At 41.8% G+C, this 22,099-nt stretch overlaps 1 protein-coding gene across 1 annotated transcript; it reads left to right on the top strand.

Moving 5' to 3' along the window:
- The first annotated feature begins 1,678 nt into the window (after positions 1-1,678).
- ASNS (asparagine synthetase (glutamine-hydrolyzing)) lies at positions 1,679-21,623 on the top strand. The gene is made up of 11 exons (XM_075492865.1): positions 1,679-1,961; positions 4,837-5,074; positions 6,568-6,753; positions 7,063-7,164; positions 9,868-9,995; positions 10,779-10,905; positions 12,287-12,393; positions 12,740-12,840; positions 16,940-17,021; positions 17,287-17,442; positions 18,804-21,623. The coding sequence occupies exons 1-11, from the start codon at positions 1,713-1,715 to the stop codon at positions 19,011-19,013; spliced, it is 1,686 nt and encodes a 561-aa protein (XP_075348980.1). The 5' UTR covers positions 1,679-1,712; the 3' UTR covers positions 19,014-21,623.
- The last annotated feature ends 476 nt before the right edge of the window (positions 21,624-22,099 follow it).

Genomic DNA, 22,099 nt, shown 5'->3' with positions numbered 1-22,099 from the left:
GACTTGCAGGGACAGGATTTCTGATGGGCCCAGCATCAGAAGCCCAGCAGTGCCTGGCCGTGCACACTTTTCTTCACAGCGGTCCAGGGGAGGCGGCAGACCCCGGATTTCTCGGCCTGCGAGCTGGCTCTTGCTCTGCCGTGGGGCTCCCCGAGCCGGGGCCGCAGGGAAAGGCCGCGACGCAGGCCTGGCCTCACCGGCCCGGCGTGCGAGGACAGACCCCGGCCCGTGGCCCGGTCCCCGCGGGCCCTGCCGGCACCGGGCAGCGGGGCGGGGAGGCGCATGATGAAACTTCGCGGCGGGTTTCAACAGCGGCGGGCGGCAGGGGAGGAGCCGGCACCGGCGGGAGCCGCCCTCTTCATCACCCGCCGCGGCGGGGACGACGGCTCGCCCTGCGCCGGCGACCAGGAGGGGTAAGGCGCCCGGGCGGGAGGCGGCTTCTGCGCCGCGGGGCTGCACCGGGCACGGCCGGGCTGGGCCGGGCAGGGCCGGCCGCCTGGGCGGGGGGCGCCGCCAGGCTCGCGGGCCGAGCGCAGCCGCGCCCGGCGGCCTTCAGGGCGAGCCCCGCGCAGGACCCGGCCTTCCGCCGCTCTTCCCGGCCACCTCGCCCCGCCGCCGGGCCGCCCCCCCGCGCCTTGTCCCGGCTTGTGAGTGAGGGGGCGGCGGGCCCGGCGTGCGCTGCAGCCGCCGGAGGAAGGGGCGGCCGCGTGGAGGGAGGTCCGGGGCGTAGCGGGCGGGCGCGGACGGAGCCTGCCCCGGGTGCCTGCGGTCGCCTGTTGGAAGAGCTCCGGAGGGCGTGGGGTACGCGGAAGCCGCACTAGCTGGAGGGAAAGCCCGGCTCCATGTGCTGAGGCTGAGCTCCCCAGCGCCATCGCTTGTCCAGACGAGAAAGGTGTGGAGGGAGCGGTGTTGGTGCCCTTGGTGCCGTGCTCCCCTTGGCATGACTTTTGCAGCCCCAGTGTCCCTGGAGCTGTAGGCTTTGTGGCTCTCTTAAGCCTAAGCCTAATGGGAGCTTGAGGCTGAGGTCCCCAGTGCCATCGCTTGACCTGTAGGTCCCTAGCCTCAGCCCACTTCTGCCATTATTTGGGGTTAGGGTTCAGAGAGCTACAAGGCCTAGATCTCCAGGGACACTGGGGCTGCAAAAGGCATGCCAAGGGGAGCACGGCACGGCTCCGACATTGCTCCCTCCACACCTTTCTCATTGGGGCCACCCATGGTGCTGGGGAAGTCCAGTGTAAACCTACCCTCTTTCAGTCTGAAACCGTTGCCCCTTGTCCTGTCACTACAGGCCTTGGTAAAAAGCCTCTCTCCATCTTTCTTATAAGCCCCCTTTATATACTAAAAGGCTGCAAACTGAAAGGACTGTTAATGTTTCTGCTGAGATGATGTTACTCCAACAGATCATACCCAATGCCCAGTAATGATATGTCCTATTTGTGCTCTATAAAAAAATCATAGACAACCTCAGTGTACCTAAAGGTAAACTTAAGCCTAATTTCTTGCTGGCCAAAGGTTGCTTATCATATTCTGGGCAAAACGGGTTTTACCTCATGTTTGTAAAGTCTGCTGTTCTCTTGTTAAGTCCTCCTGACAGTTAAGTGACTAATAGCCTACATTTGTTATCTGTGTTTTCCAGGTGTCAGCTCTTGCTTACAATGTTCATGTCTTTATTGAACGGGTTCTCCACTTTCAGGTAGATCAACAGCCTCACCATGTGCGGTATCTGGGCCCTGTTTGGGAGTGATGAATGCCTTTCTGTCCAGTGTCTAAGTGCCATGAAGATAGCACACAGAGGACCTGATGCGTTTCGTTTTGAGAACGTCAATGGATTCACCAACTGTTGTTTTGGTTTCCACCGCCTTGCAGTTGTTGATCAGTTATATGGCATGCAGCCTATCCGGGTGAAGAAATTCCCGTATCTGTGGTTGTGCTACAATGGAGAAATCTACAATTTCAAACAGGTAAGTGTTTATAGATCATATGGCATTTTCTTTTTTTTTTTTTTTTTTTTTAAATTTCAAAACTAGTGGATATTTGGAAAATGTTTTAAAACATAGTGGACTAGAATATCAGAAAAAAATTTAAAAGTTATCAAATGGCTTATTTAAAAGGAAGTAAATTATCTCAATGAGCTGTGAATCTGTGGTGGCTTAGATAGTAACATACTTAGTCTTTAATACTGAAAAATCACTTTTTAATTGTCAAGAATTGTAAGTATTTGTATCTTCAGGTTTGATCAGTTTAAAATAAAGATGTATTTTTCATTATGTCTTGGGGAGGGGTTTTCTGAGCCTCTTTCTCCCCTTCTTGTCTCTTTGTAATGCAAATGCTTTTAGACTGTCTTGCTCTTCAGTTATTTTGAGTTGTTCTCCAAGCTGTCAGGTATTGCATTTTTATTTCTACATATTAATCTAGATGGGATATGTCACTTATATCAATGTATAGCATGCATGCTTATGTATTTATGTAAAAGCAACAAGCACTAGGGAGATGTTTCCAGTAGGCCACCAAAGTCTTTAGGTGTCTGCAGCTTAAGGCAGATGCTTTGTGGGGTTTTTGAGAGTCACCTAACCAAGTCTCTTGGGCACAAAACAAGCAGCAACTCTGTACTTACTTCCTAAGGTGTCTGAATGTCCCTGGTGGGTGTGATACTGCTGCTGAACGTAATCTGTGTGCCTCAGTCCCTGTGCTGAGGTGTCCGTGCTGCCTGTGTTACTTGTAAAGGGAAGTGATTCAGTGTCGTGGTTTAACCCCAGCTGGCAACTAAGCTCCACACAGCCGCTTGCTCGCTCCCCGTTGATGGGATGGGGGAGAGAATCGGAAGGGTAAAAGTGAGAAAACTCGTGGGCTGAGATAAAGACAGTTTCATAGGTAAAGCAAAAGCCGCACACCCAAGCAAAGCAAAACAAGGAATTCATTCACTCCTTCCCATGGGCAGGCAGGTGTTCAGCCATCTCCAGGAAAGCAGGGCTCCATCACGCGTAATGGTTACTTGGGAAGACAAACGCCATCACTCTGAACGTCCCCCCCTTCCTTCTTCTTCCCCAGCTTTACACGCTGAGCATGATGCCATATGGTATGGAATAGCCCTTTGGTCAGTTGGGGTCAGCTGTCCCAGCCACGTCCCCTCCCAACTTCTTGTGCACCCCCAGCCTACTCGCTGGTGGGGTGGGGTGAGAAGCAGAAAAGGCCTTGACTCTGTGTGAGCACTGCTCAGCAGTAACGAAAACATCCCTGGGTTATCAACACTGTTTCCAGCACAAATCCAAAACATAGCCCCATACTAGCTACTGTGAAGAAAATTAACTCTACACCAGCCAAAATCAGCACATTCAGATCATCCAAATTTGGTGTATAAAGCAGCTTACAATTGTGACTGTTTCTGAATCATGCTGAAACTGAATGCTTAAAATGAATCATAAACTGAGTGTGGTAGTATCAGAAATGTATGAATAATTTGAGATATCTTAGTACTTCTAACATCACATTTTTGAAGTCAGTCAGGCTGCTGTCAGTGACATCAGTAACGTCATAGAGAATTTGACTGAATAGGCAGGAGATTTTTTTTTCCCCAGTAGTTTCAGTATCTGGCTGCTTGAAGCGTGAGATGCACTTTGCCCTGGAGTCCCTGTAAAATGTATTGTACCAACAGTCTGTAATACTTGGGTGTGTTTTGCACTGTGGTATTTTGGCTGTTGAAAGCAGTAAGAATTACTCTCAGTCGTGCTACACACACAATCCTAAGGGGAATTTAATTATGCAATACTTGCATTGCCATCAGCAGGAATTTTTTCGGTTATTCTCACTACATTATGTACCCTCTTTCTTTATAAAGAGATTTTTCTTTCAGGCTTGTAGCTGAAACCTACCTAGGAAAGAATCATTGGTAAAACAGGCATTTTGTTTAGGGCAATGACTTAGTTATTTTAATATTGACTTAATTTGATCCAAGACTTTTCCCCATAAATAACAACTAAAACCAAAGCAATTAAGGTAAAATGCTAAAGCATTGGTTTGGTGGGGTTTCTTGGCTTTCTAGTGTTTTACTGAAACCCTCTCTTCCCCCTGTCTGGTAGATATTGAAAGGACTTTAAGAGTAGCACCACAAGAACATGAAGAATATTTGGTCTGACTTAAGTCTGACAGCTAATTTCTTCCTCCCCCACTCCATCTGCACAGGCAGAGTGAAAAGGTTAGTTTGAGGAATGGAGGAAGATTAGGCAGAAGGAAATTCTCTGTGCATAAAAAAACCACTGAGAAATTGCAGTGACTGCATAAGTAAGCCAAAGTTTATTACTGAAGTACCTTACTCTGCAGAGATCTTACCACTGTCTATGTGTTTTGGGTTGGGGGGGGCTTATGTAAATGTCATTGTTATCTGATAAGAAAGTGGCACCAAGGAAATTGAGGCTACAAAAAATGATGTATTTGTTTCTGGTCCTATTTTGAGTTGGATTTTTGGAAGCAGTGGCTGCCAGCTTCTGCCATTTGTCTATGGGAGATGGGGAGGCTAGTGCTTCTGAAGACCAGGGTCATGAGTTTGCAGTTTGACGTCTTCAAATAGAAATGTATCCCTGAAAACTTGTCATAATGTGAGTTGCTTAAGACTGCAGAGTCAATCTACATTGTCTGAGAGATGATTCTGGATAATATTTTTAACACAAAAGTATAATTTCCTTCTTTGGCAGAAATGTTTCTATAACTTTTGAACTGTGATTTTACCAAAAAACCATAGTTTTCTCATTAAACAATTACATGAATGGTGTTGGTTTTCAGTTAATAAGCAGTCAATGTTTGCAAATACTTATTCATGTTTTTCTTTATATTTTTTCTTAGTTGCAGAAGCAGTTTGGATTTGAATATCAAACGTTAGTGGATGGTGAGGTTATCCTTCATCTTTACAACAGAGGAGGAATAGAACAAACAGCATCCATGCTAGATGGTGTATTTGCTTTCATCCTTCTGGACACTGCAAACAGAAAAGTGTTTCTGGCGAGAGACACCTATGGAGTCAGACCACTGTTTAAGGTGCTGACTGATGATGGATTTTTGGGTGTCTGTTCTGAGGCAAAAGGTAAAACCAGTTGTGTTTAGTGCCTAAATAATCTTAGGTCTTGTTGTAGGAGACAAACAACTTTGTCAGGCTTTTCTTCTAAGTGTGAAGAGAAAGTGAACTGTAAGTTCAGTAATAAATGAATTATATTTAGTAGTATAAGAACTATACATCATTAAAACAAAAACCACAGAAAGTAAACCTCTAAGATGTTTAATTGTCCTTAATATCTCTTAAATAACTTGCTTATTTAATTTTATAATTCTTTGTGTTCTGGAATCGTAGCAGTATTGAGCCCAAGATGTTTTATGTTACCCCAAAGTTAAATGTAGTCTATAGAGTTAGCCTAGATTTATGCTATGATAAATTATATTAGAATTTGTTCCTGGTGTTCTATGGTGAACTGGGAAATAATGCCACAAGAACTGCTAATCTGTAAAAGCCAAGAATTTTAAAACCCTACTGAAATTTCCTGCAGCATTGGGTAATTTTCTAGTAACACTTACTTTATTTGATGATGGTTTTTTTTCCTTTGAGATGACGCATCTGCTAGTCTTTTTTTTTTTTTTTTTTATGTAGCTATCTCTAGTCTTGATGCTTGCACAAACAAATCCAAACAACGCCAAAAGGGAGTTTATTGCCTAAAATGCACTTTGGCTAAATTTGACTTTCACAATTACTTGTGTCTCTCCCATTTACTGTATATCAGTTTTATTATCAGACTCCAATGTAGGTTGACTCCTCTAATAGTAGTACTAAGTACTAGTGCTAAGAGCTGTACCATCTTTGCTTCTTGGGAAGGAAGAAGGGAAGTGAGTATTTTAAGGACTGTGTTCTATAACCATCACAGTGAATTACCGGTCCCTCTCTAACAGCAATTCTGTATCTCTTTTGTGGAGTTCCTCAAGGGGCATCCAGGTGACCAGCAGGTGCAAAACATCCTCTTTCACAAGAGGAATGGAAATAAGGTTTGGCTACAAGTCTGATTCTTGGTGTTCATTAGCAGTGGTGTAGATCAGTCTGGGACCGATGAGTTATGAAATCACTAAATCAGTGTCAATTAAGCAATCACTTCAGTGATGTAATTTTATTATAAACCCCTTGTTAGCTTGACTACACTTAATTTTAAACACAAAATCAGTTATTAACTGTCATTTGAATTCCCATAACCGTATTACACCTTGACCTGGACATCATGTAGTCAGTTAGAAAAGTGCTCTTCTTAATGCTTACAGGAATAAATTGCTACTTACCAATTAATAAAACTTGCTGGCTTCCTTTCCCTACTCTTGCCTCAGCTTGAGATGGCTCAGATCTATGTGTGCAGCCTGTCAGAAGCAGAATCATGCTCCAGCCAGGGCAGACTCAGACTCAAAATGATATTTTTTAATACCAAATTTAGGATCTGGAGAAAATATTTGTATATAGTTTTAGTACAGAGGCTGTTGAGTGAGGTATAACTTAACCATCCTAGGTTAAAAACTCTGACTTTTTTTTCCCCATTTTATCTGTAGGACTTATCAACTTAAAGCATTCAACATCCTTATGTCCTAAAGTGGAACCATTTCTCCCGGGTCATTATGAAGTGTTGGATTTAAAGCCCTCTGGCAAGGTTGCATCTGTGGAATTAGTAAAATTTCATAGCTATAAAGATGAACCACTCCATGCTGCATGTGATACAGTGGAAACTCTGCCTTCAGGTAGTACAGCAAAGCATTTGCTACTTATTCTGATTAAAAAGTGAAAAAATTATAATCTTTGAATATAAAATTTGTATTGATTAGTTTAAAAAAGTGCCATTTAAAAAAGACCTGGAAGAACTTTTATAATGGAGGAACTTGAGAATTGTTTTTGTAGGCAGTCATGTACAAAGATATTTGAACTTGCATGCACTCATTATCAAAGGAAATTCAGACAAATATCTTTGTTTTCTTAATTGCATAATCCAGTAAAGTCTAAGTAACACTTCTTGGTTTGTTTTTTTCCCCCCTTTCTTCTTTTCTGGACAGGCTTTGATCTTGAAACAGTGAAAAGCAATATCCGTATTCTGTTTGAAAATGCTGTTAGAAAACGTTTGATGGCTCACAGAAGGATTGGCTGTCTTTTGTCAGGTAAGTAGCAAGAATGAATCACAATTCTTATGTCTTCTCTCTCTTTCACCCAAAATCTACCAGTTAGAGGAAAGTATGCTGGCTGTTCTGCTATGATGTACCTGAAGTGATCTGAATCTTCATTTGCTTTTTAGTTACAGAGAACTTGTTAGTTTGTGATAAAGTTTTCCAGTTTACAAGTATCTTGAAAGTCTTACGCTTTTAAAGTTTACTCTGCAATGGGATGTTGGCTTGTTGAGACACTGACCATTTTTGACTAAGAAAGAAATACAATAGTCTTATTGAAAAATCACCCAATATTTTCTTAAACATATAAGATTTATGCTTAGGTTGGTGTCTAAAAAGAAAATGTAGTTATTACATTCACTGTGTACTGAGTGAATATAGAAAAAGGCCTTGGCATGTTCAGCTAGCAGGAGGAACTGAAGTTCTTACTTGTCACCTTCTTTGCTTTAGCCTTCATCCTAGACTGCCCTTGATTCATCAAATTACAGGGGAGCATCTGGACCAAAATTATTTGCTACACTCTTTTTTTCAGGTGATGTAATAGCTTGTGGTACAGGAAGTTGTTCACTGAATTGGCTGTTACCAGATCAGCATTGCAGAGGTGCTTTACAGAAGTAAGGCTTTGTAGCCATGGGACTGACATCTTATTCACTGTGTTTTTGTAGTACTTTGTACTTGTGGTTAGAGTTCTGATATCACAGAATATCATAGAATAGTTTGGGTTGGAAGGGACCTTTAAAGGTCATCTAGTCCCACTCCCCCTGCAATGAGCAGGGACATCTTCAGCTAGATTGGGTTGCTCAGAGCTCGATCTAGTCTGACCTTGAATGTTTCTAGGGATGGGGCATCTACCACCTCTCTGGGCAACTTGTTCCAGTGTTTCACCACCCTCATCATAAAATATGTCTTCCTTATATCTAGTCTAAATCTACCTTCTTTTAGTTTAAAACCATTACCCCTTGTCCTATCACAGCAGGCCTTACTAAAAAGTCTGTCCCTATCTTCCTTATAAGCCCCCTTTAAGTATTGAAAGGCTCCAGTAAGGTTTCTCTGGAGCCTTCTGTTCTCCAGGCTGAACAACAACAACTCCGTGAGCTTTTCTTCACAGGAGAGGTGTTCCATCCCTCTGATCATTTTCGTGGCCCTCCTCTGGACCTGCTCCAACAGGTCCATGTCCTTCTTGTGCTGAGGGCTCCAGAGCTGGACACAGTGCTCCAGGTGGGGTCTCACCAGAGTGGAGTAGAGGGCCAGAATCACCTCCCTCAACCTGCTGGTCACACTTCTTTTGATGCAGCTCAGGATGTGGTTGGCTTTGAACATGTGCATTTGAATGAGAGAGAACAGACTAGGAGATAATGTTGGACCGTTTCCTTACTGTGGCATCATAAAAAGTAGGAGGGAGGTAAATGAAACAGGGAGATACGCAGAGTTGGAAGATCCCAGTCTCAGCAAAAAGCCTGTTCAAAACCCAAATTTCAGATACCAAATTAGAAGGCAGTCAGCAGTTCCTCAGATACACGTGGAGAATGTATTAGTAGCAAAACTAAGTGCCCGTGCTGGTATAATACCAGAGTATCTCTGTGCTTTACAATTTTGAGTATGCTTGAAGCATCACAGTTGGAGAATTGTTTTTGTTTTCAATCACAGAGGAGTTCTGCAACTTCACAGTGGAAACTCAGGTTTTGATTTGCCTGATTTCCGCATCCTAAGCGCTCAGTTTGATTTCTCTGCTCCCCTTTTCTCGGACTCTGTATGTAATTTCTACAGAAGGAGATTTTTTTTACAAGGTAGCATACCCACAAAGGGGATCAGGGTGGGAACGGATGCTAATGCACTCAGCTGAAAAACCACATGCAGACTGTAGGAAACAAAGAGAAGAGGATTTTGCCTCATGCAGGCAGGTGTGGGAGGACAGGTACTGTGTTTTGCTCAGTACTTCAGAGGGGAGCAGCAAGTAAAACTAGTCAAGGATTAGCAGAACTAGCTCATGAGAATAAGAAGGTAGAGCCTTAGAGTACATCTGGGCACCTTGTGCATCTCTTGGTTTTATTTTTTGTGTGTTTTCCAAACTGTTCAAATCCTTCCACTGTCGTCCTCTGGGAAGGAAGAGGAGGGAAAAAAAAAAGAATGTCACTAGTGAACTTTTTCACTTTGAAGTGATGTTTAAAAAATTAATTCCACTCAAAATGTGTGAAACACACTTTTGAAAAATGATTGAGGAAGAGTGGAATCCTTACACTAAACATTCTGTTCTTTTATTTAATTCTTTTTTATTCAAACAGCAAACCAAAAAAAAAATTACATAGTTCTGTCAGTAGAGTATTAAATGTGTAGGTAAGAAGAGGATAGAGAGCAGTTTTGAAATGGAGAATAAATCCCGTTATAGCAGAGTTGAGAAGGGGCGTGTTCTGTAGTACAATGTTTTTGGAGCACTTTCTATGTGTCTTAAAGAAGGATTTCCACTGATGCTTCTGACACCAAAAGTACTAACAACTGTTAACTGAAGATGTTCCACTAAAGTTGTCTGATTCTCTTTGTTAGGCAGAGGTAAATGTGCACTTGTACAAGAAGTACCTTGGATTCACATGGCTTAAAAATGAAGCCCTCTCATGACTTCCGCTACCTAGATTCAGTGTCCTTAAGGGGAAACAAAAAAACCAGTCAAACACCTAACCAAATAAATTGTTTTGTTGGCAGGGGGCTTAGATTCCAGCTTGGTTGCAGCTGTTCTTCTGAAACTGATGAAAGAAATTGACCTCAATTACCCATTACAAACCTTTGCAATTGGAATGGAAAACAGTCCCGACTTACTGGCTGCCAGAAAGGTATAGTAAGCGTTGCTTTCAGTTTGTTCTGAGCTGCTGAATGCTAAACAGTGTATATTAATGGTGCTAACTTCATGGTATGGTATTAATAGTAATACTGAATATTCATGTGTTGCTATGATGTCAATCAGTTTGCAGTAGATCATTTAGTACAACATTTGCTGCTTAGTTAAATCTTATGAAAGAAATAATTGAGCCTTACCTGTTTTCTCTTGCATTTGGAAGACTTTCATGACAGACTCCCATTGCATTGTTACCAAAAGCTCGGTACTTCGGAATTGTCTCAATTCTGCCTCTGGGTTTTAGGGTAGATCTCCATGCTATGGTTCCTATGCTATGTCATTTGTATATATGTTAAATATTCCAAGTTAATCGTCAGTTTACTGAATTAAGAGCTTTGTACAAACTGTTTGGCATCTCGGATACCCTTTAGGTATCCAGGCTGTCAATGGCTTTTGAGCTGCTTTTTCTCTTCAGGGCAAATATGTGGAGTATTTAGAGCCTCTACAGATTCTGTTATGCTTTGGGCAAGCAGCTGGATGGTCTGTTGTAATCATGATTGAACACTGTGATTAGGGAGACTGTGTTCCCTCTGGTGAATGTACCACTGCAAGTCAGAGGGGCTGCTACAGTATCATCTTTTCTTGGCCTAATGTCATATAACTCTCACTGTGGCAGAAGGGAATGGGTCTTTTCACTCAGCGTGTGTGCTTTAAACACAACGTATGTTTAAAAAATGTTTTAATTTAAAAGCAATACATTATTGTGACCTTTTACAAACAGGTGGCAGCACATATAGGCAGTGAACATCATGAAGTAATATTTAATTCTGAAGAGGGAATTCAGGCAATAGAGGAGGTTATCTTCTCCTTGGAAACCTATGATATAACAACAGTAAGAGCTTCAATTGGTAAGATTTATTTAATAGCAATCTTTGCTTTATATCACCCGAATAAAATTTTATGAAAAATCATGTAGTCATCGCTAGATCCTTTAGCTGTCACAGAACCTGGGAACTGGGACTCCGAAGTTCTGCTCCCTGGTCTTGTCTGTGATACTACACTGAGGCAAAAACAGTTATTAGTTTCAAAGTCACCAACTGTACAACACAATTGTCAAGAGCTGTTCCTGAAGCTTTGGGATGAAAAACAAAAGTTACATGAAGAAGAAACATTAGATCTACAGGTCTAGGTTTTCTGGTCAGATAAATATGAACCTTGGAGGAAGGGGGAAAATTTACAGGTTTTCTGAGGTACTGAATGTTATGATAGCAAAACAATTATGATTACCCTATTCCTTGCATAATTTTAATACTAAAGTGAAGTATTTCTTACCACCCTCTACTAACACACGTGCACTCAAGCCAGGTAGACTTCTTATAATGTAAGTTTTTGATTCTGAGAAATGAAGGAAGTCACCAGCAACTTCTTACAAAGGGTTGCCAACCTGTTAAGAATGAAAAACCCTAATCCAATGTGACCTCCTGTGTAATGCCAGCTACGACATTTTACCCAGTTAATCTTGCGTCAGCCTAAAACGTTGTAAAAAAAGTTAATAAGCCAAATAGGCAACACAGTTTTCAAAACCCAGGTCCCTGAGTGGAATTTGGTACATGAAGATAGGTCTTTGCAATGTGAAATACTGAAAGTGTTTCTTTAAAAAATAAAACCAACTTTATCTGTCATCTTTCTTTGTGATTGCGGCTTAGTATGAGAAATAATGAACTAGATCCTTTTCATTAGATCTCTAATACTTTTATTAGACAAGCATATTGTTTGGAAAGATGTAATGAGGGAAAGGCATAATTCTGGTTAATAAATATATCTTTAAAAAATAAATAATTGAAAAAACGGCTTCATCCAGTTCAACCACAGTGGCAGAGTTAAGCAGCAACTTTTGCTGGTAGTTTTGTTCTCCAAAGCTAGAAGGTTTGTTCAGGACTGTGCTGGAATTAATCATGTGCTTAATTTTGAACTGAGTCAGAGCAACTCCTATATGTGTTCCCACGGGAATCCTCCAGCATTCCCAGGATCAGACACATGCATCTTTCTGATATTTTGAGGCCTAAGTATAAGTACACAGTTTAGATGTATTTGCAGCACTTAGTTTGTGTGGCTGTTGATGGCTTTGAATAACAATGAAATGTTATTTTAGTGTATTGCAGTTGTTTGCTGCAGAAGAAAGTAGTGTAGGAGAGAAACTTCTATAATGCTAAATTGAAAACTGTACTAGCTGTATATAGCATCATCCATGTAGCTGTATTTTAATAACTTCATACTTTTTTCTTTAAGGTATGTATCTTGTCTCCAAATATATACGGAAGAAAACAGACAGTGTGGTCATTTTTTCAGGCGAAGGATCAGATGAGCTGACACAAGGATATATATATTTCCATAAGGTAAATATATTCACTATACAGAAAGCCCTTGAGCTGCTTGTTCTCCCCTTCAACAAAAAATCTCTACTAAGATTTCAAGGTGTGAAGTTTGAGAGTTGTCACAGCTGTATATTTGCTGAGAATTTCTCCTGAGGTGGCGTAAAATCCAAGGGATTCAATTTAATCACTTGAAAAATAATTTTTTTTAAACTTCAAAATTCCTGAGACCGTTATCTCTTGTATGTGGTCTTTGCTAGTTCTGAGATCACTCAGTGATCATTACAACTCAAACACCAGACAGCAAGCAATGGTTCCCTCAGTGCAGCTGTATTATGTCTGTGCGCTACATGCATATGTCTGGTTACAGGCGCCGTCTCCCGAAGAAGCTGCAGAAGAGAGCGAGAGGCTTCTGAAAGAGCTCTACCTGTTTGATGTACTTCGTGCGGACAGAACTACTGCAGCACATGGGTAAAACATAGTGTCTTGGATGCTGAGCACTTGTGTGATTTAAAAGATGTTCAAGTGGTGTTCCCCAGGGCTCAGTATTGGGGCCAGTTCTATTTAATCTTTATCAATGATCTGGATGAGGGGATCGAGTGCACCCTCAGTAAGTTTGCAGACGACCCAAGTTGGGCATGTTGTTCTGCTTGAGGGTAGGAAGGCTCTACAGGGGGACCTGGACAGGCTGGATCGATGGGCTGAGGCCAACTGTATGAGGTCCAACAAGGTTCAGTGCCGGGTCCTGCACTTGGGTCACAACAACCCCATGCAATGCTACAGGCTTGGGGAAGAGTGGCTGGAAAGCTGCCTGGCAGAAAAGGACCTGGGGGTGTTGGTCGATAGGTGGCTGAATATGAGCCAGCAGTGTGCCCAGGTGGCCAAGAAGTCCAATGGCATCCTGGCTTGTATCAGAATAGAATAGAATAGACTATTTCAGTTGGAAGGGACCTACAACAATCACTAGTCCAACTGCCTGACCCCTTCACGGCTGACCAAGTTAAAGCATGTTATTAAGGGCATTGTCCAAATGCCTCTTAAACACTGACAGGCTCGGGGCATCAACCACCTCTGTGGGAAGCCTGTTCCAGTGTTTGACCACCCTCTCAGTAAAGAAATGCTTCCTAATGTCAAGTCTGAACCTCCCCTGGCACAGCTTTGAACCGTTCCCACGTGTCCTGTCGCTGGATACCAGGGAGAAGAGATCAGCACCTCCCTCTCCACTTCCCCTCCTCGGGAAGCTGTGGAGAGCAATGAGGTCGCCCCTCAGCCTCCTTCTCTCCAAACTAGACAAGCCCAAAGTCCTTAGCAGCTCCTCACAGGACATTCCTTCCAGCCCTTTCACCAGCTTTGTTGCCCTCCTCTGGACGCATTCAAGGACCTTTACATCCTTCTTAAATTGTGGGGCCCAGACCTGCACACAGTACTCAAGGTGAGGCTGCACCAATGCTTAATACAGTGGGATGATCACCTTTTTTGACCGGCTGGTTATGCTGTGTTTGATGCACCCCAGGATGCGGTTTGCTCTCTTGGCTGCCAGGGCACACTGCTGACTCATATTGAGCCTGCTGTCGACCAGCACCCCCAGATCCTTTTCTGCAAGGCTGCTCTCCAGCCACTCCTCTCCCAATTTGTACTTGTACCCAGCATTATTCTGTCCCAGGTGCAGAATCTGGCATTTGGACTTGTTAAATTTCATCCCATTAATCATAGCCCGATGCTCCAATCTATCTGGATCCCTCTGCAAGGCATCTTGTCCTTCAAGAGAGTCAACAGCACCTCCCGGTTTGGTATCATCAGCAAACTTGCTAATGGTGCATTCAACTCCTGCATCCAGATTGTTGATAAATACATTGAGCAGAACTGGCCCTAGAACTGAACCCTGAGGAACACCGCTGGTGACCAGTCGTCAGCCACATGTAGCCCCATTCACTACAACCCTTTGAGCTCTGCCCTTCAGCCAGTTCTTCACCGAGCACACTGTGAACCCGCTCATCCCACAGTTGGACAACTTGTCCAGAAAGGTGCTGTGAGGGACAGTATCAAAAGCCTTACTAAAATCCAGAAAAACTACATCCACCGCCTTCCCTTCATCCACTAGGTGGGTGACCTTATCAAAGAGGGATATCAAATTAGTTAAACAGGACTTTCCCTTTGTGAACCCTTGTCGACTGTGCCGGAAATAGTGTGGCCAGCAGGACTAGGGAAGTGATTGCCCCCCTGTAGTCAGCACTGGTGAGGCCGCACCTCGAATACTGTGTTCAGTTTTGGGCCCCCCACTACAAGGGGGACATTGAGGTGCTGGAGCGTGTCCAGAGAAGGGCAACAAAGCTGGTGAAGGGTCTAGAGCACAAGTCTGATGAGGAGCGGCTGAGTTGTTTAGTCTGGAGAAAAGGAGGCTCAGGGGAGACCTTATCGCTCTCTACAGCTACCTGAAAGGAGGTTGTAGAGAGGTGGGGGTCGGTCTCTTCTCCCAAGTAACAAGTGATAGGACGAGAGGAAATGGCCTCAAGTTGTGCCAGGGGAGGTTTAGATTGGATATTAGGAAAAATTTCTTCCCCGAGAGGGTTGTCAAGCATTGGAACAGGCTGCCCAGGGAAGTGGTTGAGTCGCCATCCCTGGAGGTATTTAAAGGACGTTTGGATGAGGTGCTTTAGGGACATGGTGTAGTGGTGGACTTGGCAGTGCTAGGTTTACGGTTGGTCTTGATGATCTTAAAGGTCTTTTCCAACCTAAATGATTCTGTGATTCTATGATTTTAAAATTGAAGTTGTAGCCTGAAGGAATTTGAGCAGCAGCAAACCACACTGCAAAATCTAATCCGGTCTTCAGTGATTGTAGAGCCCACTGCGTTGCCAACTGATGCAGGAAATATCTTTTGTCTGGAATTGTACTGGTTTTTATAGAAGCAGTGAATTAGAAATATAAATATGCAGAGTTAAGGACGGAAGGCAAAGTTGTATTTGAGTTTGGTTTTTCTGAGATTTAGACAAAGAGGAATCTTGAATCTGATAATCAGCATGCATATGAAAAATTAAAAAACATACTGAAAGAGAAAAGTATGTGCATTGAATCAGGTAGCTGACTGTAATAAAGAGATGTTAGGATGCAGTCTGTGTGACTGATACCTTAAAGAATCACCAAATTGTGCACTGCAGAAAATAACATTATTTTACTAAAAAAATACATGAATTAAAAGGAGAATATTGTTGGGAAGCTGGCTATAGATGAGAAAAAGATGGTACCTTTGGCAAAGCAAATAACTTACACATCAGGAAACTTGTGTTGTATATTGATCCTGCCATAAAATTACTTGCCCAGGTTTTTATAACCTTCTTACATTTCTCTCTCCTGTATAAAGGATGGACAGAGTGCAGGAGACCTGCCATTTGCCTCATAATTTATTTTGTGCTGAAAAGTTTGGCCACATATTCAAGGCTGTTTAATACCATACTCTGGCCACTCTTCTTTGGAGAGTTGCTGTTTCTTGAAGAGAAGCTGGGGTCAGCTTCACAGCACTGCTAGGAAGAAAGAACCCTTGTATTAATAAATTAAAACTGAATTTAAGGTGTTCAGATTTATGGAGAAAAGGGAGAAGAATTGAGAGTAGAGAGGAAATGATGGGAGAAAGGATGAAAGTACCTTTATCAGTTAGAAAAAAATAACTGTAGGGAAAGACTTGCAATGCAAATCTTGTCAGTATATGTGGAAACTGAGCCTCCTCAGTACTAGATTGCTGAATGATGATGCTTTTTTTTGGTAAGGTGGGTATTACCTAAAGTAGTTGAAGCTTTTTATCAGAGGAGAAGCTACAGAGACAATGAAATTACTAGAATGCAGTACAACATCTCCATTTGACTTTGAAACCGGGCAGCATAATGTCTCTTGAGGAAACACACTGAGAGAGTTTCTTCCTACCAAAGGCAGTGTAATTTTATTTGTTGCCTTCAGTGTCCTTAGAAGCCATGGTATGCATAAAAGAATGTAAGTAGGAAGACTTTGTACATGTATATCTGCCACTGGTATAGGAGAGAACTTGTGCAAATGCTGCAGGATCAGTAGTCAATAGCTTAATGGTGTCCATGCGGGCTCTTCTTCCTTGTTTCTTGAAAACACAAACAAGTGTGGATTTCAGAAATGACAGCAGAAATCCTTGCTTGGTTCTGTGACATCTTTACAAATGCTGATGCAAATCCTAGTGAGCAACTTGGTAGTTCTCTGGGGGCAACAGGACTTTTTTCCAATGTGTTTTTGCTTACATGGAACAACGGTTGTTGCAAATCCTGCAGGACTGTAGTCTTTGTACTAGAAGCTTCATTGTACTAGAAGCTGTCCAGCAGATGGCATCATCGAGATCTTTATTTAATCTGTGCTGACCATATACTTAACTTTCCAAATTGATGAATTACATGCAGATAGTCATGAATATGCGAGTGAAATTTCTTCTAAGTAAAAGCAGAAAACCTTGTGTTTATGTGAAAGACAGGGAAAGCTTAACTGTTACGGAATTTGTAAGTAGATGACTTGTTGGATTAATTCAGTATCTTTTCTATTTATTTCCCCTGTTTAGTCTTGAACTGAGAGTCCCATTTTTGGATCATCGGTTTACTTCTTATTATTTATCTCTACCAGCAGAACTGCGAATCCCAAAGGTATGTAAAACTAGGGTTGGACCCAAATGTAAGCTTACAAATTCACTGATATGTGTTCTAAGCATGACCAAACTGCTGGATTCAATGGTTGAGTCCTCTACCCAAAGTCAAGCATGTTCTTAAATATTTTGCTGGACTGTTGGACTACTGGGAACCCTTTTCTGACCAGATCTTCTGAAAGAAAATAATTTCTTAAGTGTTTAAAGCCAGATCTTTGTACTGCAGTTCCTGAGACTCACAACATTGTTTGTTGTTCTGCAAACAGAATGGAATTGAAAAATACCTTTTAAGACAGTCCTTTGAAGATTCCAACTTGCTTCCCAAAGAAATACTCTGGAGACCCAAAGAAGCTTTCAGTGATGGTATAGCATCAGTAAAAAAGTCCTGGTTTTCTATTCTTCAGGACTATATTGATCAACAGGTACAATGCCACTTTTTTTTTTTTCTTTCACGTTTAGGTGTATTAGATATGGCTGCCAAGGGGAGGCAGCTCACATGCTTAGTTGGGAGAATAAATCTGGATATGACAGTAACTTGAGCTTCATGGTGGAGGAGCAACATAAACTTTAATCAATGGTCTTCTAGCTATCTGAGTTGGTTAAAGGCATTTGAAATCCTAGATACAAAGAAATGCTAGAGCCTTACAGAAATGACTGTGCAAGGAAATGAACATCATTTCAGTATCTGGATTGCAAATTAGATTGTGTGTTGGCAAACACAATTTCAGGGTTACATGCAAAGCAGCTGCTTCAGCTGAAGGCACTTGCATGAACTTACTCTGCAGCTGAGTAATAGCATAATGACTTTATAATGTCCTTTCTTGTTTATGTCATTTGTTTTTCCCAGCCATGCCTAGCTAAGCCCTTTTGCTTTTTAAAGGCTCTGCTTGCATTGCTAACCAATGAAGACTTACAGCATTTTGGCTTTGGACGAAGGATAATCACCTCTGGTGTACAGAAGTAGTTTAATCATAGAGAGCAAGGAATAACACCCAATTTACACCAGAGCTCCGCTCTACAGAAATATGTGTAGTCTGGCCTGTGGATGGGTGCTTGTCTGTCCTACCACCAGATGCTTGTTTCCCATTTTCTTTCTCTATATACGCAGGCAAGAAAGTAGTTGGGTCAGGCAACAGTGTTGTGCTGCTTGTACTGAACCTGTATTGGTGTAGTAGGGCAAATTTATTTCACAGCTGTGAGGACTTAGACAGCATGTTGGCAGTGGAAGCTAGCTGCTTTAGAAATAGCCTCAACTGGTGCAACTATTCATCCTCCCTTTCTTAGCCAACTTGGCAACTGCAGGTGTCTTTGCCTTTGCATCCCAGGTCTTTTGTTGCTAAGAGCTTGGATATACAAGCAGAGTCAACAGCTCTCTGTGAGCTGAAAAAAAAAAACCAAACCAGGAAACCACTCACATGGCAAAAAGGCTGCTTTAAGTGTTGTTAGGTTGATTCACAGAAAAGAGAAGGATAGGAAAGAAGTTTTTGTGAGCTTGCTAACAAAGGTGATTGTAACCCAAAGAGAAAACGGGGCTTCACATCTAATGCAGAGAGAAATATTAACAGCACTGGAAATATAGTTATGTATTCATAAAGATCAAGGGAGAATATGACAAAAATTCACCTGTCAGAAACCTCTGACTCTAGAATAGTATTTTGTTGTTTTTTAAACCTATGGGCATTCAGTGGTTGGTGAATCCTTGTATGTCTTTAACTTGCAGCAAATTGACGTGTAAAAGTTAAATGTATTTGCAGCTTAACTTGAGTTTTGCTTATGCCTATAGGTTGACGACCTTCTGCTGGAAAAGGCAGCGGAGAAATATCCTTTCAATCCTCCTAAAACGAAAGAAAGTTATTACTACCGCCAGATCTTTGAAAAGCACTACTCAGGGCAAAGCAACTGGCTGCCCCACTACTGGATGCCAAGATGGGTTAAAGCTACTGATCCTTCTGCTCGCACATTGAAACATTACAAGTCAGCTACCCAAGAATAGGCTGTTGAAATAATCCCCCAAATAGAAGTGCTGCAAGCAATTTGCATGCACCCTGCTTTAAAAAAAACAAACAAATTATACAAACCTAAAGCTTAAATGGTCTTTAAGATGCATTTTGACAATGCTATGGGAAATAGTTTTGTGTGGTTAGTGTACTGTTAAAAATTCACCCTGCTGTACCAAAACTTTGTAATTCATGGGAAAATAGTTTATGGACAAGGAACTACCTTATTTGGCAGCTCTGTTCCTTATGTGACCTCGATTGTATTAATTTGCCTTGCAGCCATTTAATATATTTTAATGTGAGCTCTGTTTTGAGGACTTGAATAAGGCTAAGCGATGCAAACTGCTGCAGGCCCTCTGAGCAAAGGGGAATTTGACCCTAGCTATTTAGTGATTTTGTGTTCCTGGCTGTGGGATTTGGATAGTCTGTCTATATTACTCTGTTCTGAATGTCTTTCTAAGCATTCCTGAGAACCTTGGTCTGGTTTTCAAAAGGTATTTAGATATTCATAGCTATGCAGAGGTGCTTACTAAAGTTTATAATAGTGGTGGTGCTGGGTGTTACTTAATTAAATGAATGGGAATCTTATTTGTTACTGTAAAGCCACCAGTTGGCTGTTTTGAATCTTGTAAATATACCAGCAGTCTAAAGATATTGTGACTGTTATCAAAGAGCAGAACAGACAAGAGAAGCTGAGTTATGTCTTTGTTTCTAACTCAAGGGCTTCAATTTTTAAATGTATTAATATTCTTGAAAATAGAGTGTTAACCAGGTTATTTATATCAGTCTGATGGGAGTTGCATGACTAAGTGTTTTAAGAAATTTTTCACTTATTGTGAGAGTTTTTCCACCTGTATGATGAAAAGGTAGACCATGTTGCTGCTTAGCTGCATGTGGCCAACTGTGTGGTGAACCAACCCTGTTAACCATAGATTTTAGTCAGACAAAGCATCATTGAAGACAATGGGATCAGACACCTTGCTTGGAAAAATGGAAAAAAAGCATCTTCAGAAACCACAAGAACTTCTAATATCCTACTGAAAAACACATGACTTTTTACCCAGGACAACTTTTTATTAACTACTTAGGCATGGGGGCTGCTTTTTTAAAGGTAACTTAAACGTAAGGGTGGTCAAAAAATATACATGTGTGCTGCAGATTGACTTGATTAGTATCATGCTCTTTATGAAGACAGAAGTTTAGTTTATTGTCCCTCTTGACTAGGAAACCAAAGCCAATAGTTATTTAAAAGATAAAATATAAGCAATTCTGGTTTAAAATCTTCATAAAATTACTGATTGTCTATTTATTACTCCCCCCAAATCTGCGTCTGAATCTCTGTTCCAGAAACCTTACTGAACCTCTTGGTGGTACCACGGAGCCCATGAACTGTCCAGCTATGGCCAGTAGTAGCCATATTTTGACGTAAACTTGCACATACTAGTCATTTATGAATATATGATGAGTAAGGTATTACATTCCTCTAGGCTTCTTTACTTAAGGGCCATGTGCTTGTCTTTTTGGATTTCTTTGAAGCAGTAAAGTATATTTTGACTTGGGAGAGGAGTATAGACTATGTTGATTAGGTACCGAAATGCAAACATAAGATTTACTACTCTCTGTAAACTTCCCAAGGCTGAGATGATAAGAAAATAGCATTTGCCTGAACTAAAAATAGACTGAACACATTTTGGGGTCATTTCTGGAATGCACTTTCTGCTGCAGGATGGTCAGGTATTCAAGGAAATGCACCTTAAATTTTTTAATTCCTAATACATTGGGCGTTTATGTAGTGAAGCACGATCCTAGACTGGTGATCCTAATTATTTTAGCTTTTTGCTGATGTGCAGAGGAAAAATACAGTGTTTGGTGCCTTATTGTTGTTAAAGGTGTAAGTGCTAGGGGTCTCAGGAGTGAAAACCTGTTCATTCCTTCTCCATGTATAGACTCAAATTCTACAGCTTTTTTGGCTTCTGTGACACGCTGTACTTTCTCATGTCTCTTCTTTTTTTTTCCTCTTTTTTTAAGACAGCAGCTATTCTGGATCATCTGCTAGCTGCAGACATGTTTGTAGTTTGTTACAGGAGGGGATGGGATGCAGGTCCAGAGTGCAGCGTTGTCTTGTCTGGTTTTACTTTTTTATCTTTTTTTCTTCCTGCTGTGGTTGCCTCCTTTTCTCACTCCATTTCTTTTGGAGACAATTAAGCTGGACTATTCTGACCGCTTCAGTACATTGGTTTGAGTAGTGTGTCGGAGGTGGGGATGGGGAATTAAAGTCAGTGGTCCACCTGGGAGGGAGGAGATGGATAACTCCTTGGCTTGCAGGACTGCTAAGGCCTGGGGGAGAACATGTGGGGTTCTTGCAAAGTGGATGACATAGTGTGTGGGGGGTTCTTTTTATTGATTTGATTTTTGCTTTGCATTGATTAAATTATTAAATTATGTTTTCACTGCAATCTCTCACTCTTTGGAGGAAGAAGAAATAAACAGTGTATCTGCCAAAGAGGGCACCGCAGTGTATGGGACCTACTAATTGCTTAAGGTTGCTCAGTGACACCCATGCCCTTCATCTTTTTAATAAAACCTACCTGCTATTTTAACCTCCAGTTGACTGACTTGTGTGGAGCTTTGATGACTGTCTCCACATCCAAGTGTCCATAACAGTGACTCTCCAGAGAAGCTCCTCAGTACAAACCAACATGTAAGAGCCAGCGAACACTTGACAGGAATTTGGGTCCTTTGGGCAGAGATTTCTATGTAGGATGGTTTGAAATAATATAAAATGTTTGAAATTGTGTTTAAAATCACAGTAAAGTCTAAAAGCAGCCTATTTTATCTAAGAGAATATGGAGAGTCTCTTTGTGGAGGACCTTTGATGTGGGAAATGTCATTTGATGAACATTTACAAGGTGATGCATATTTAACTGTCTTCACCAAGAATAAAAAAAAGCTGCTGGAAAACTAGGTTGCAGGAACCAGTGTTTGCTTTGCTGGGGAAGCTAATTCCTCAATGAGTGTTACAATTTTTCCAGAGTCAGAGTTAACATCAGTCAAGGTTGTTGGGTTTCGCCACTCACAACTG

Source organism: Mycteria americana, chromosome 2, assembly GCF_035582795.1.
Source record: "Mycteria americana isolate JAX WOST 10 ecotype Jacksonville Zoo and Gardens chromosome 2, USCA_MyAme_1.0, whole genome shotgun sequence".
Lineage (NCBI taxonomy): Eukaryota > Metazoa > Chordata > Aves > Ciconiiformes > Ciconiidae > Mycteria > Mycteria americana.
This window is presented reverse-complemented; position numbering and strand designations above follow the sequence as displayed.

Coding starts and splice junctions, on each gene's coding strand:
- ASNS (XM_075492865.1), top strand. CDS start 1,713: ATGTGCGGTATCTGGGCCCTGTTTGGGAGTGATGAATGCCTTTCTGTC. Junction 5,075..6,567: donor TGTCTGTTCTGAGGCAAAAG/GTAAAACCAGTT, acceptor TTTTATCTGTAG/GACTTATCAACTTAAAGCAT. Junction 7,165..9,867: donor GATTGGCTGTCTTTTGTCAG/GTAAGTAGCAAG, acceptor TTTTGTTGGCAG/GGGGCTTAGATTCCAGCTTG.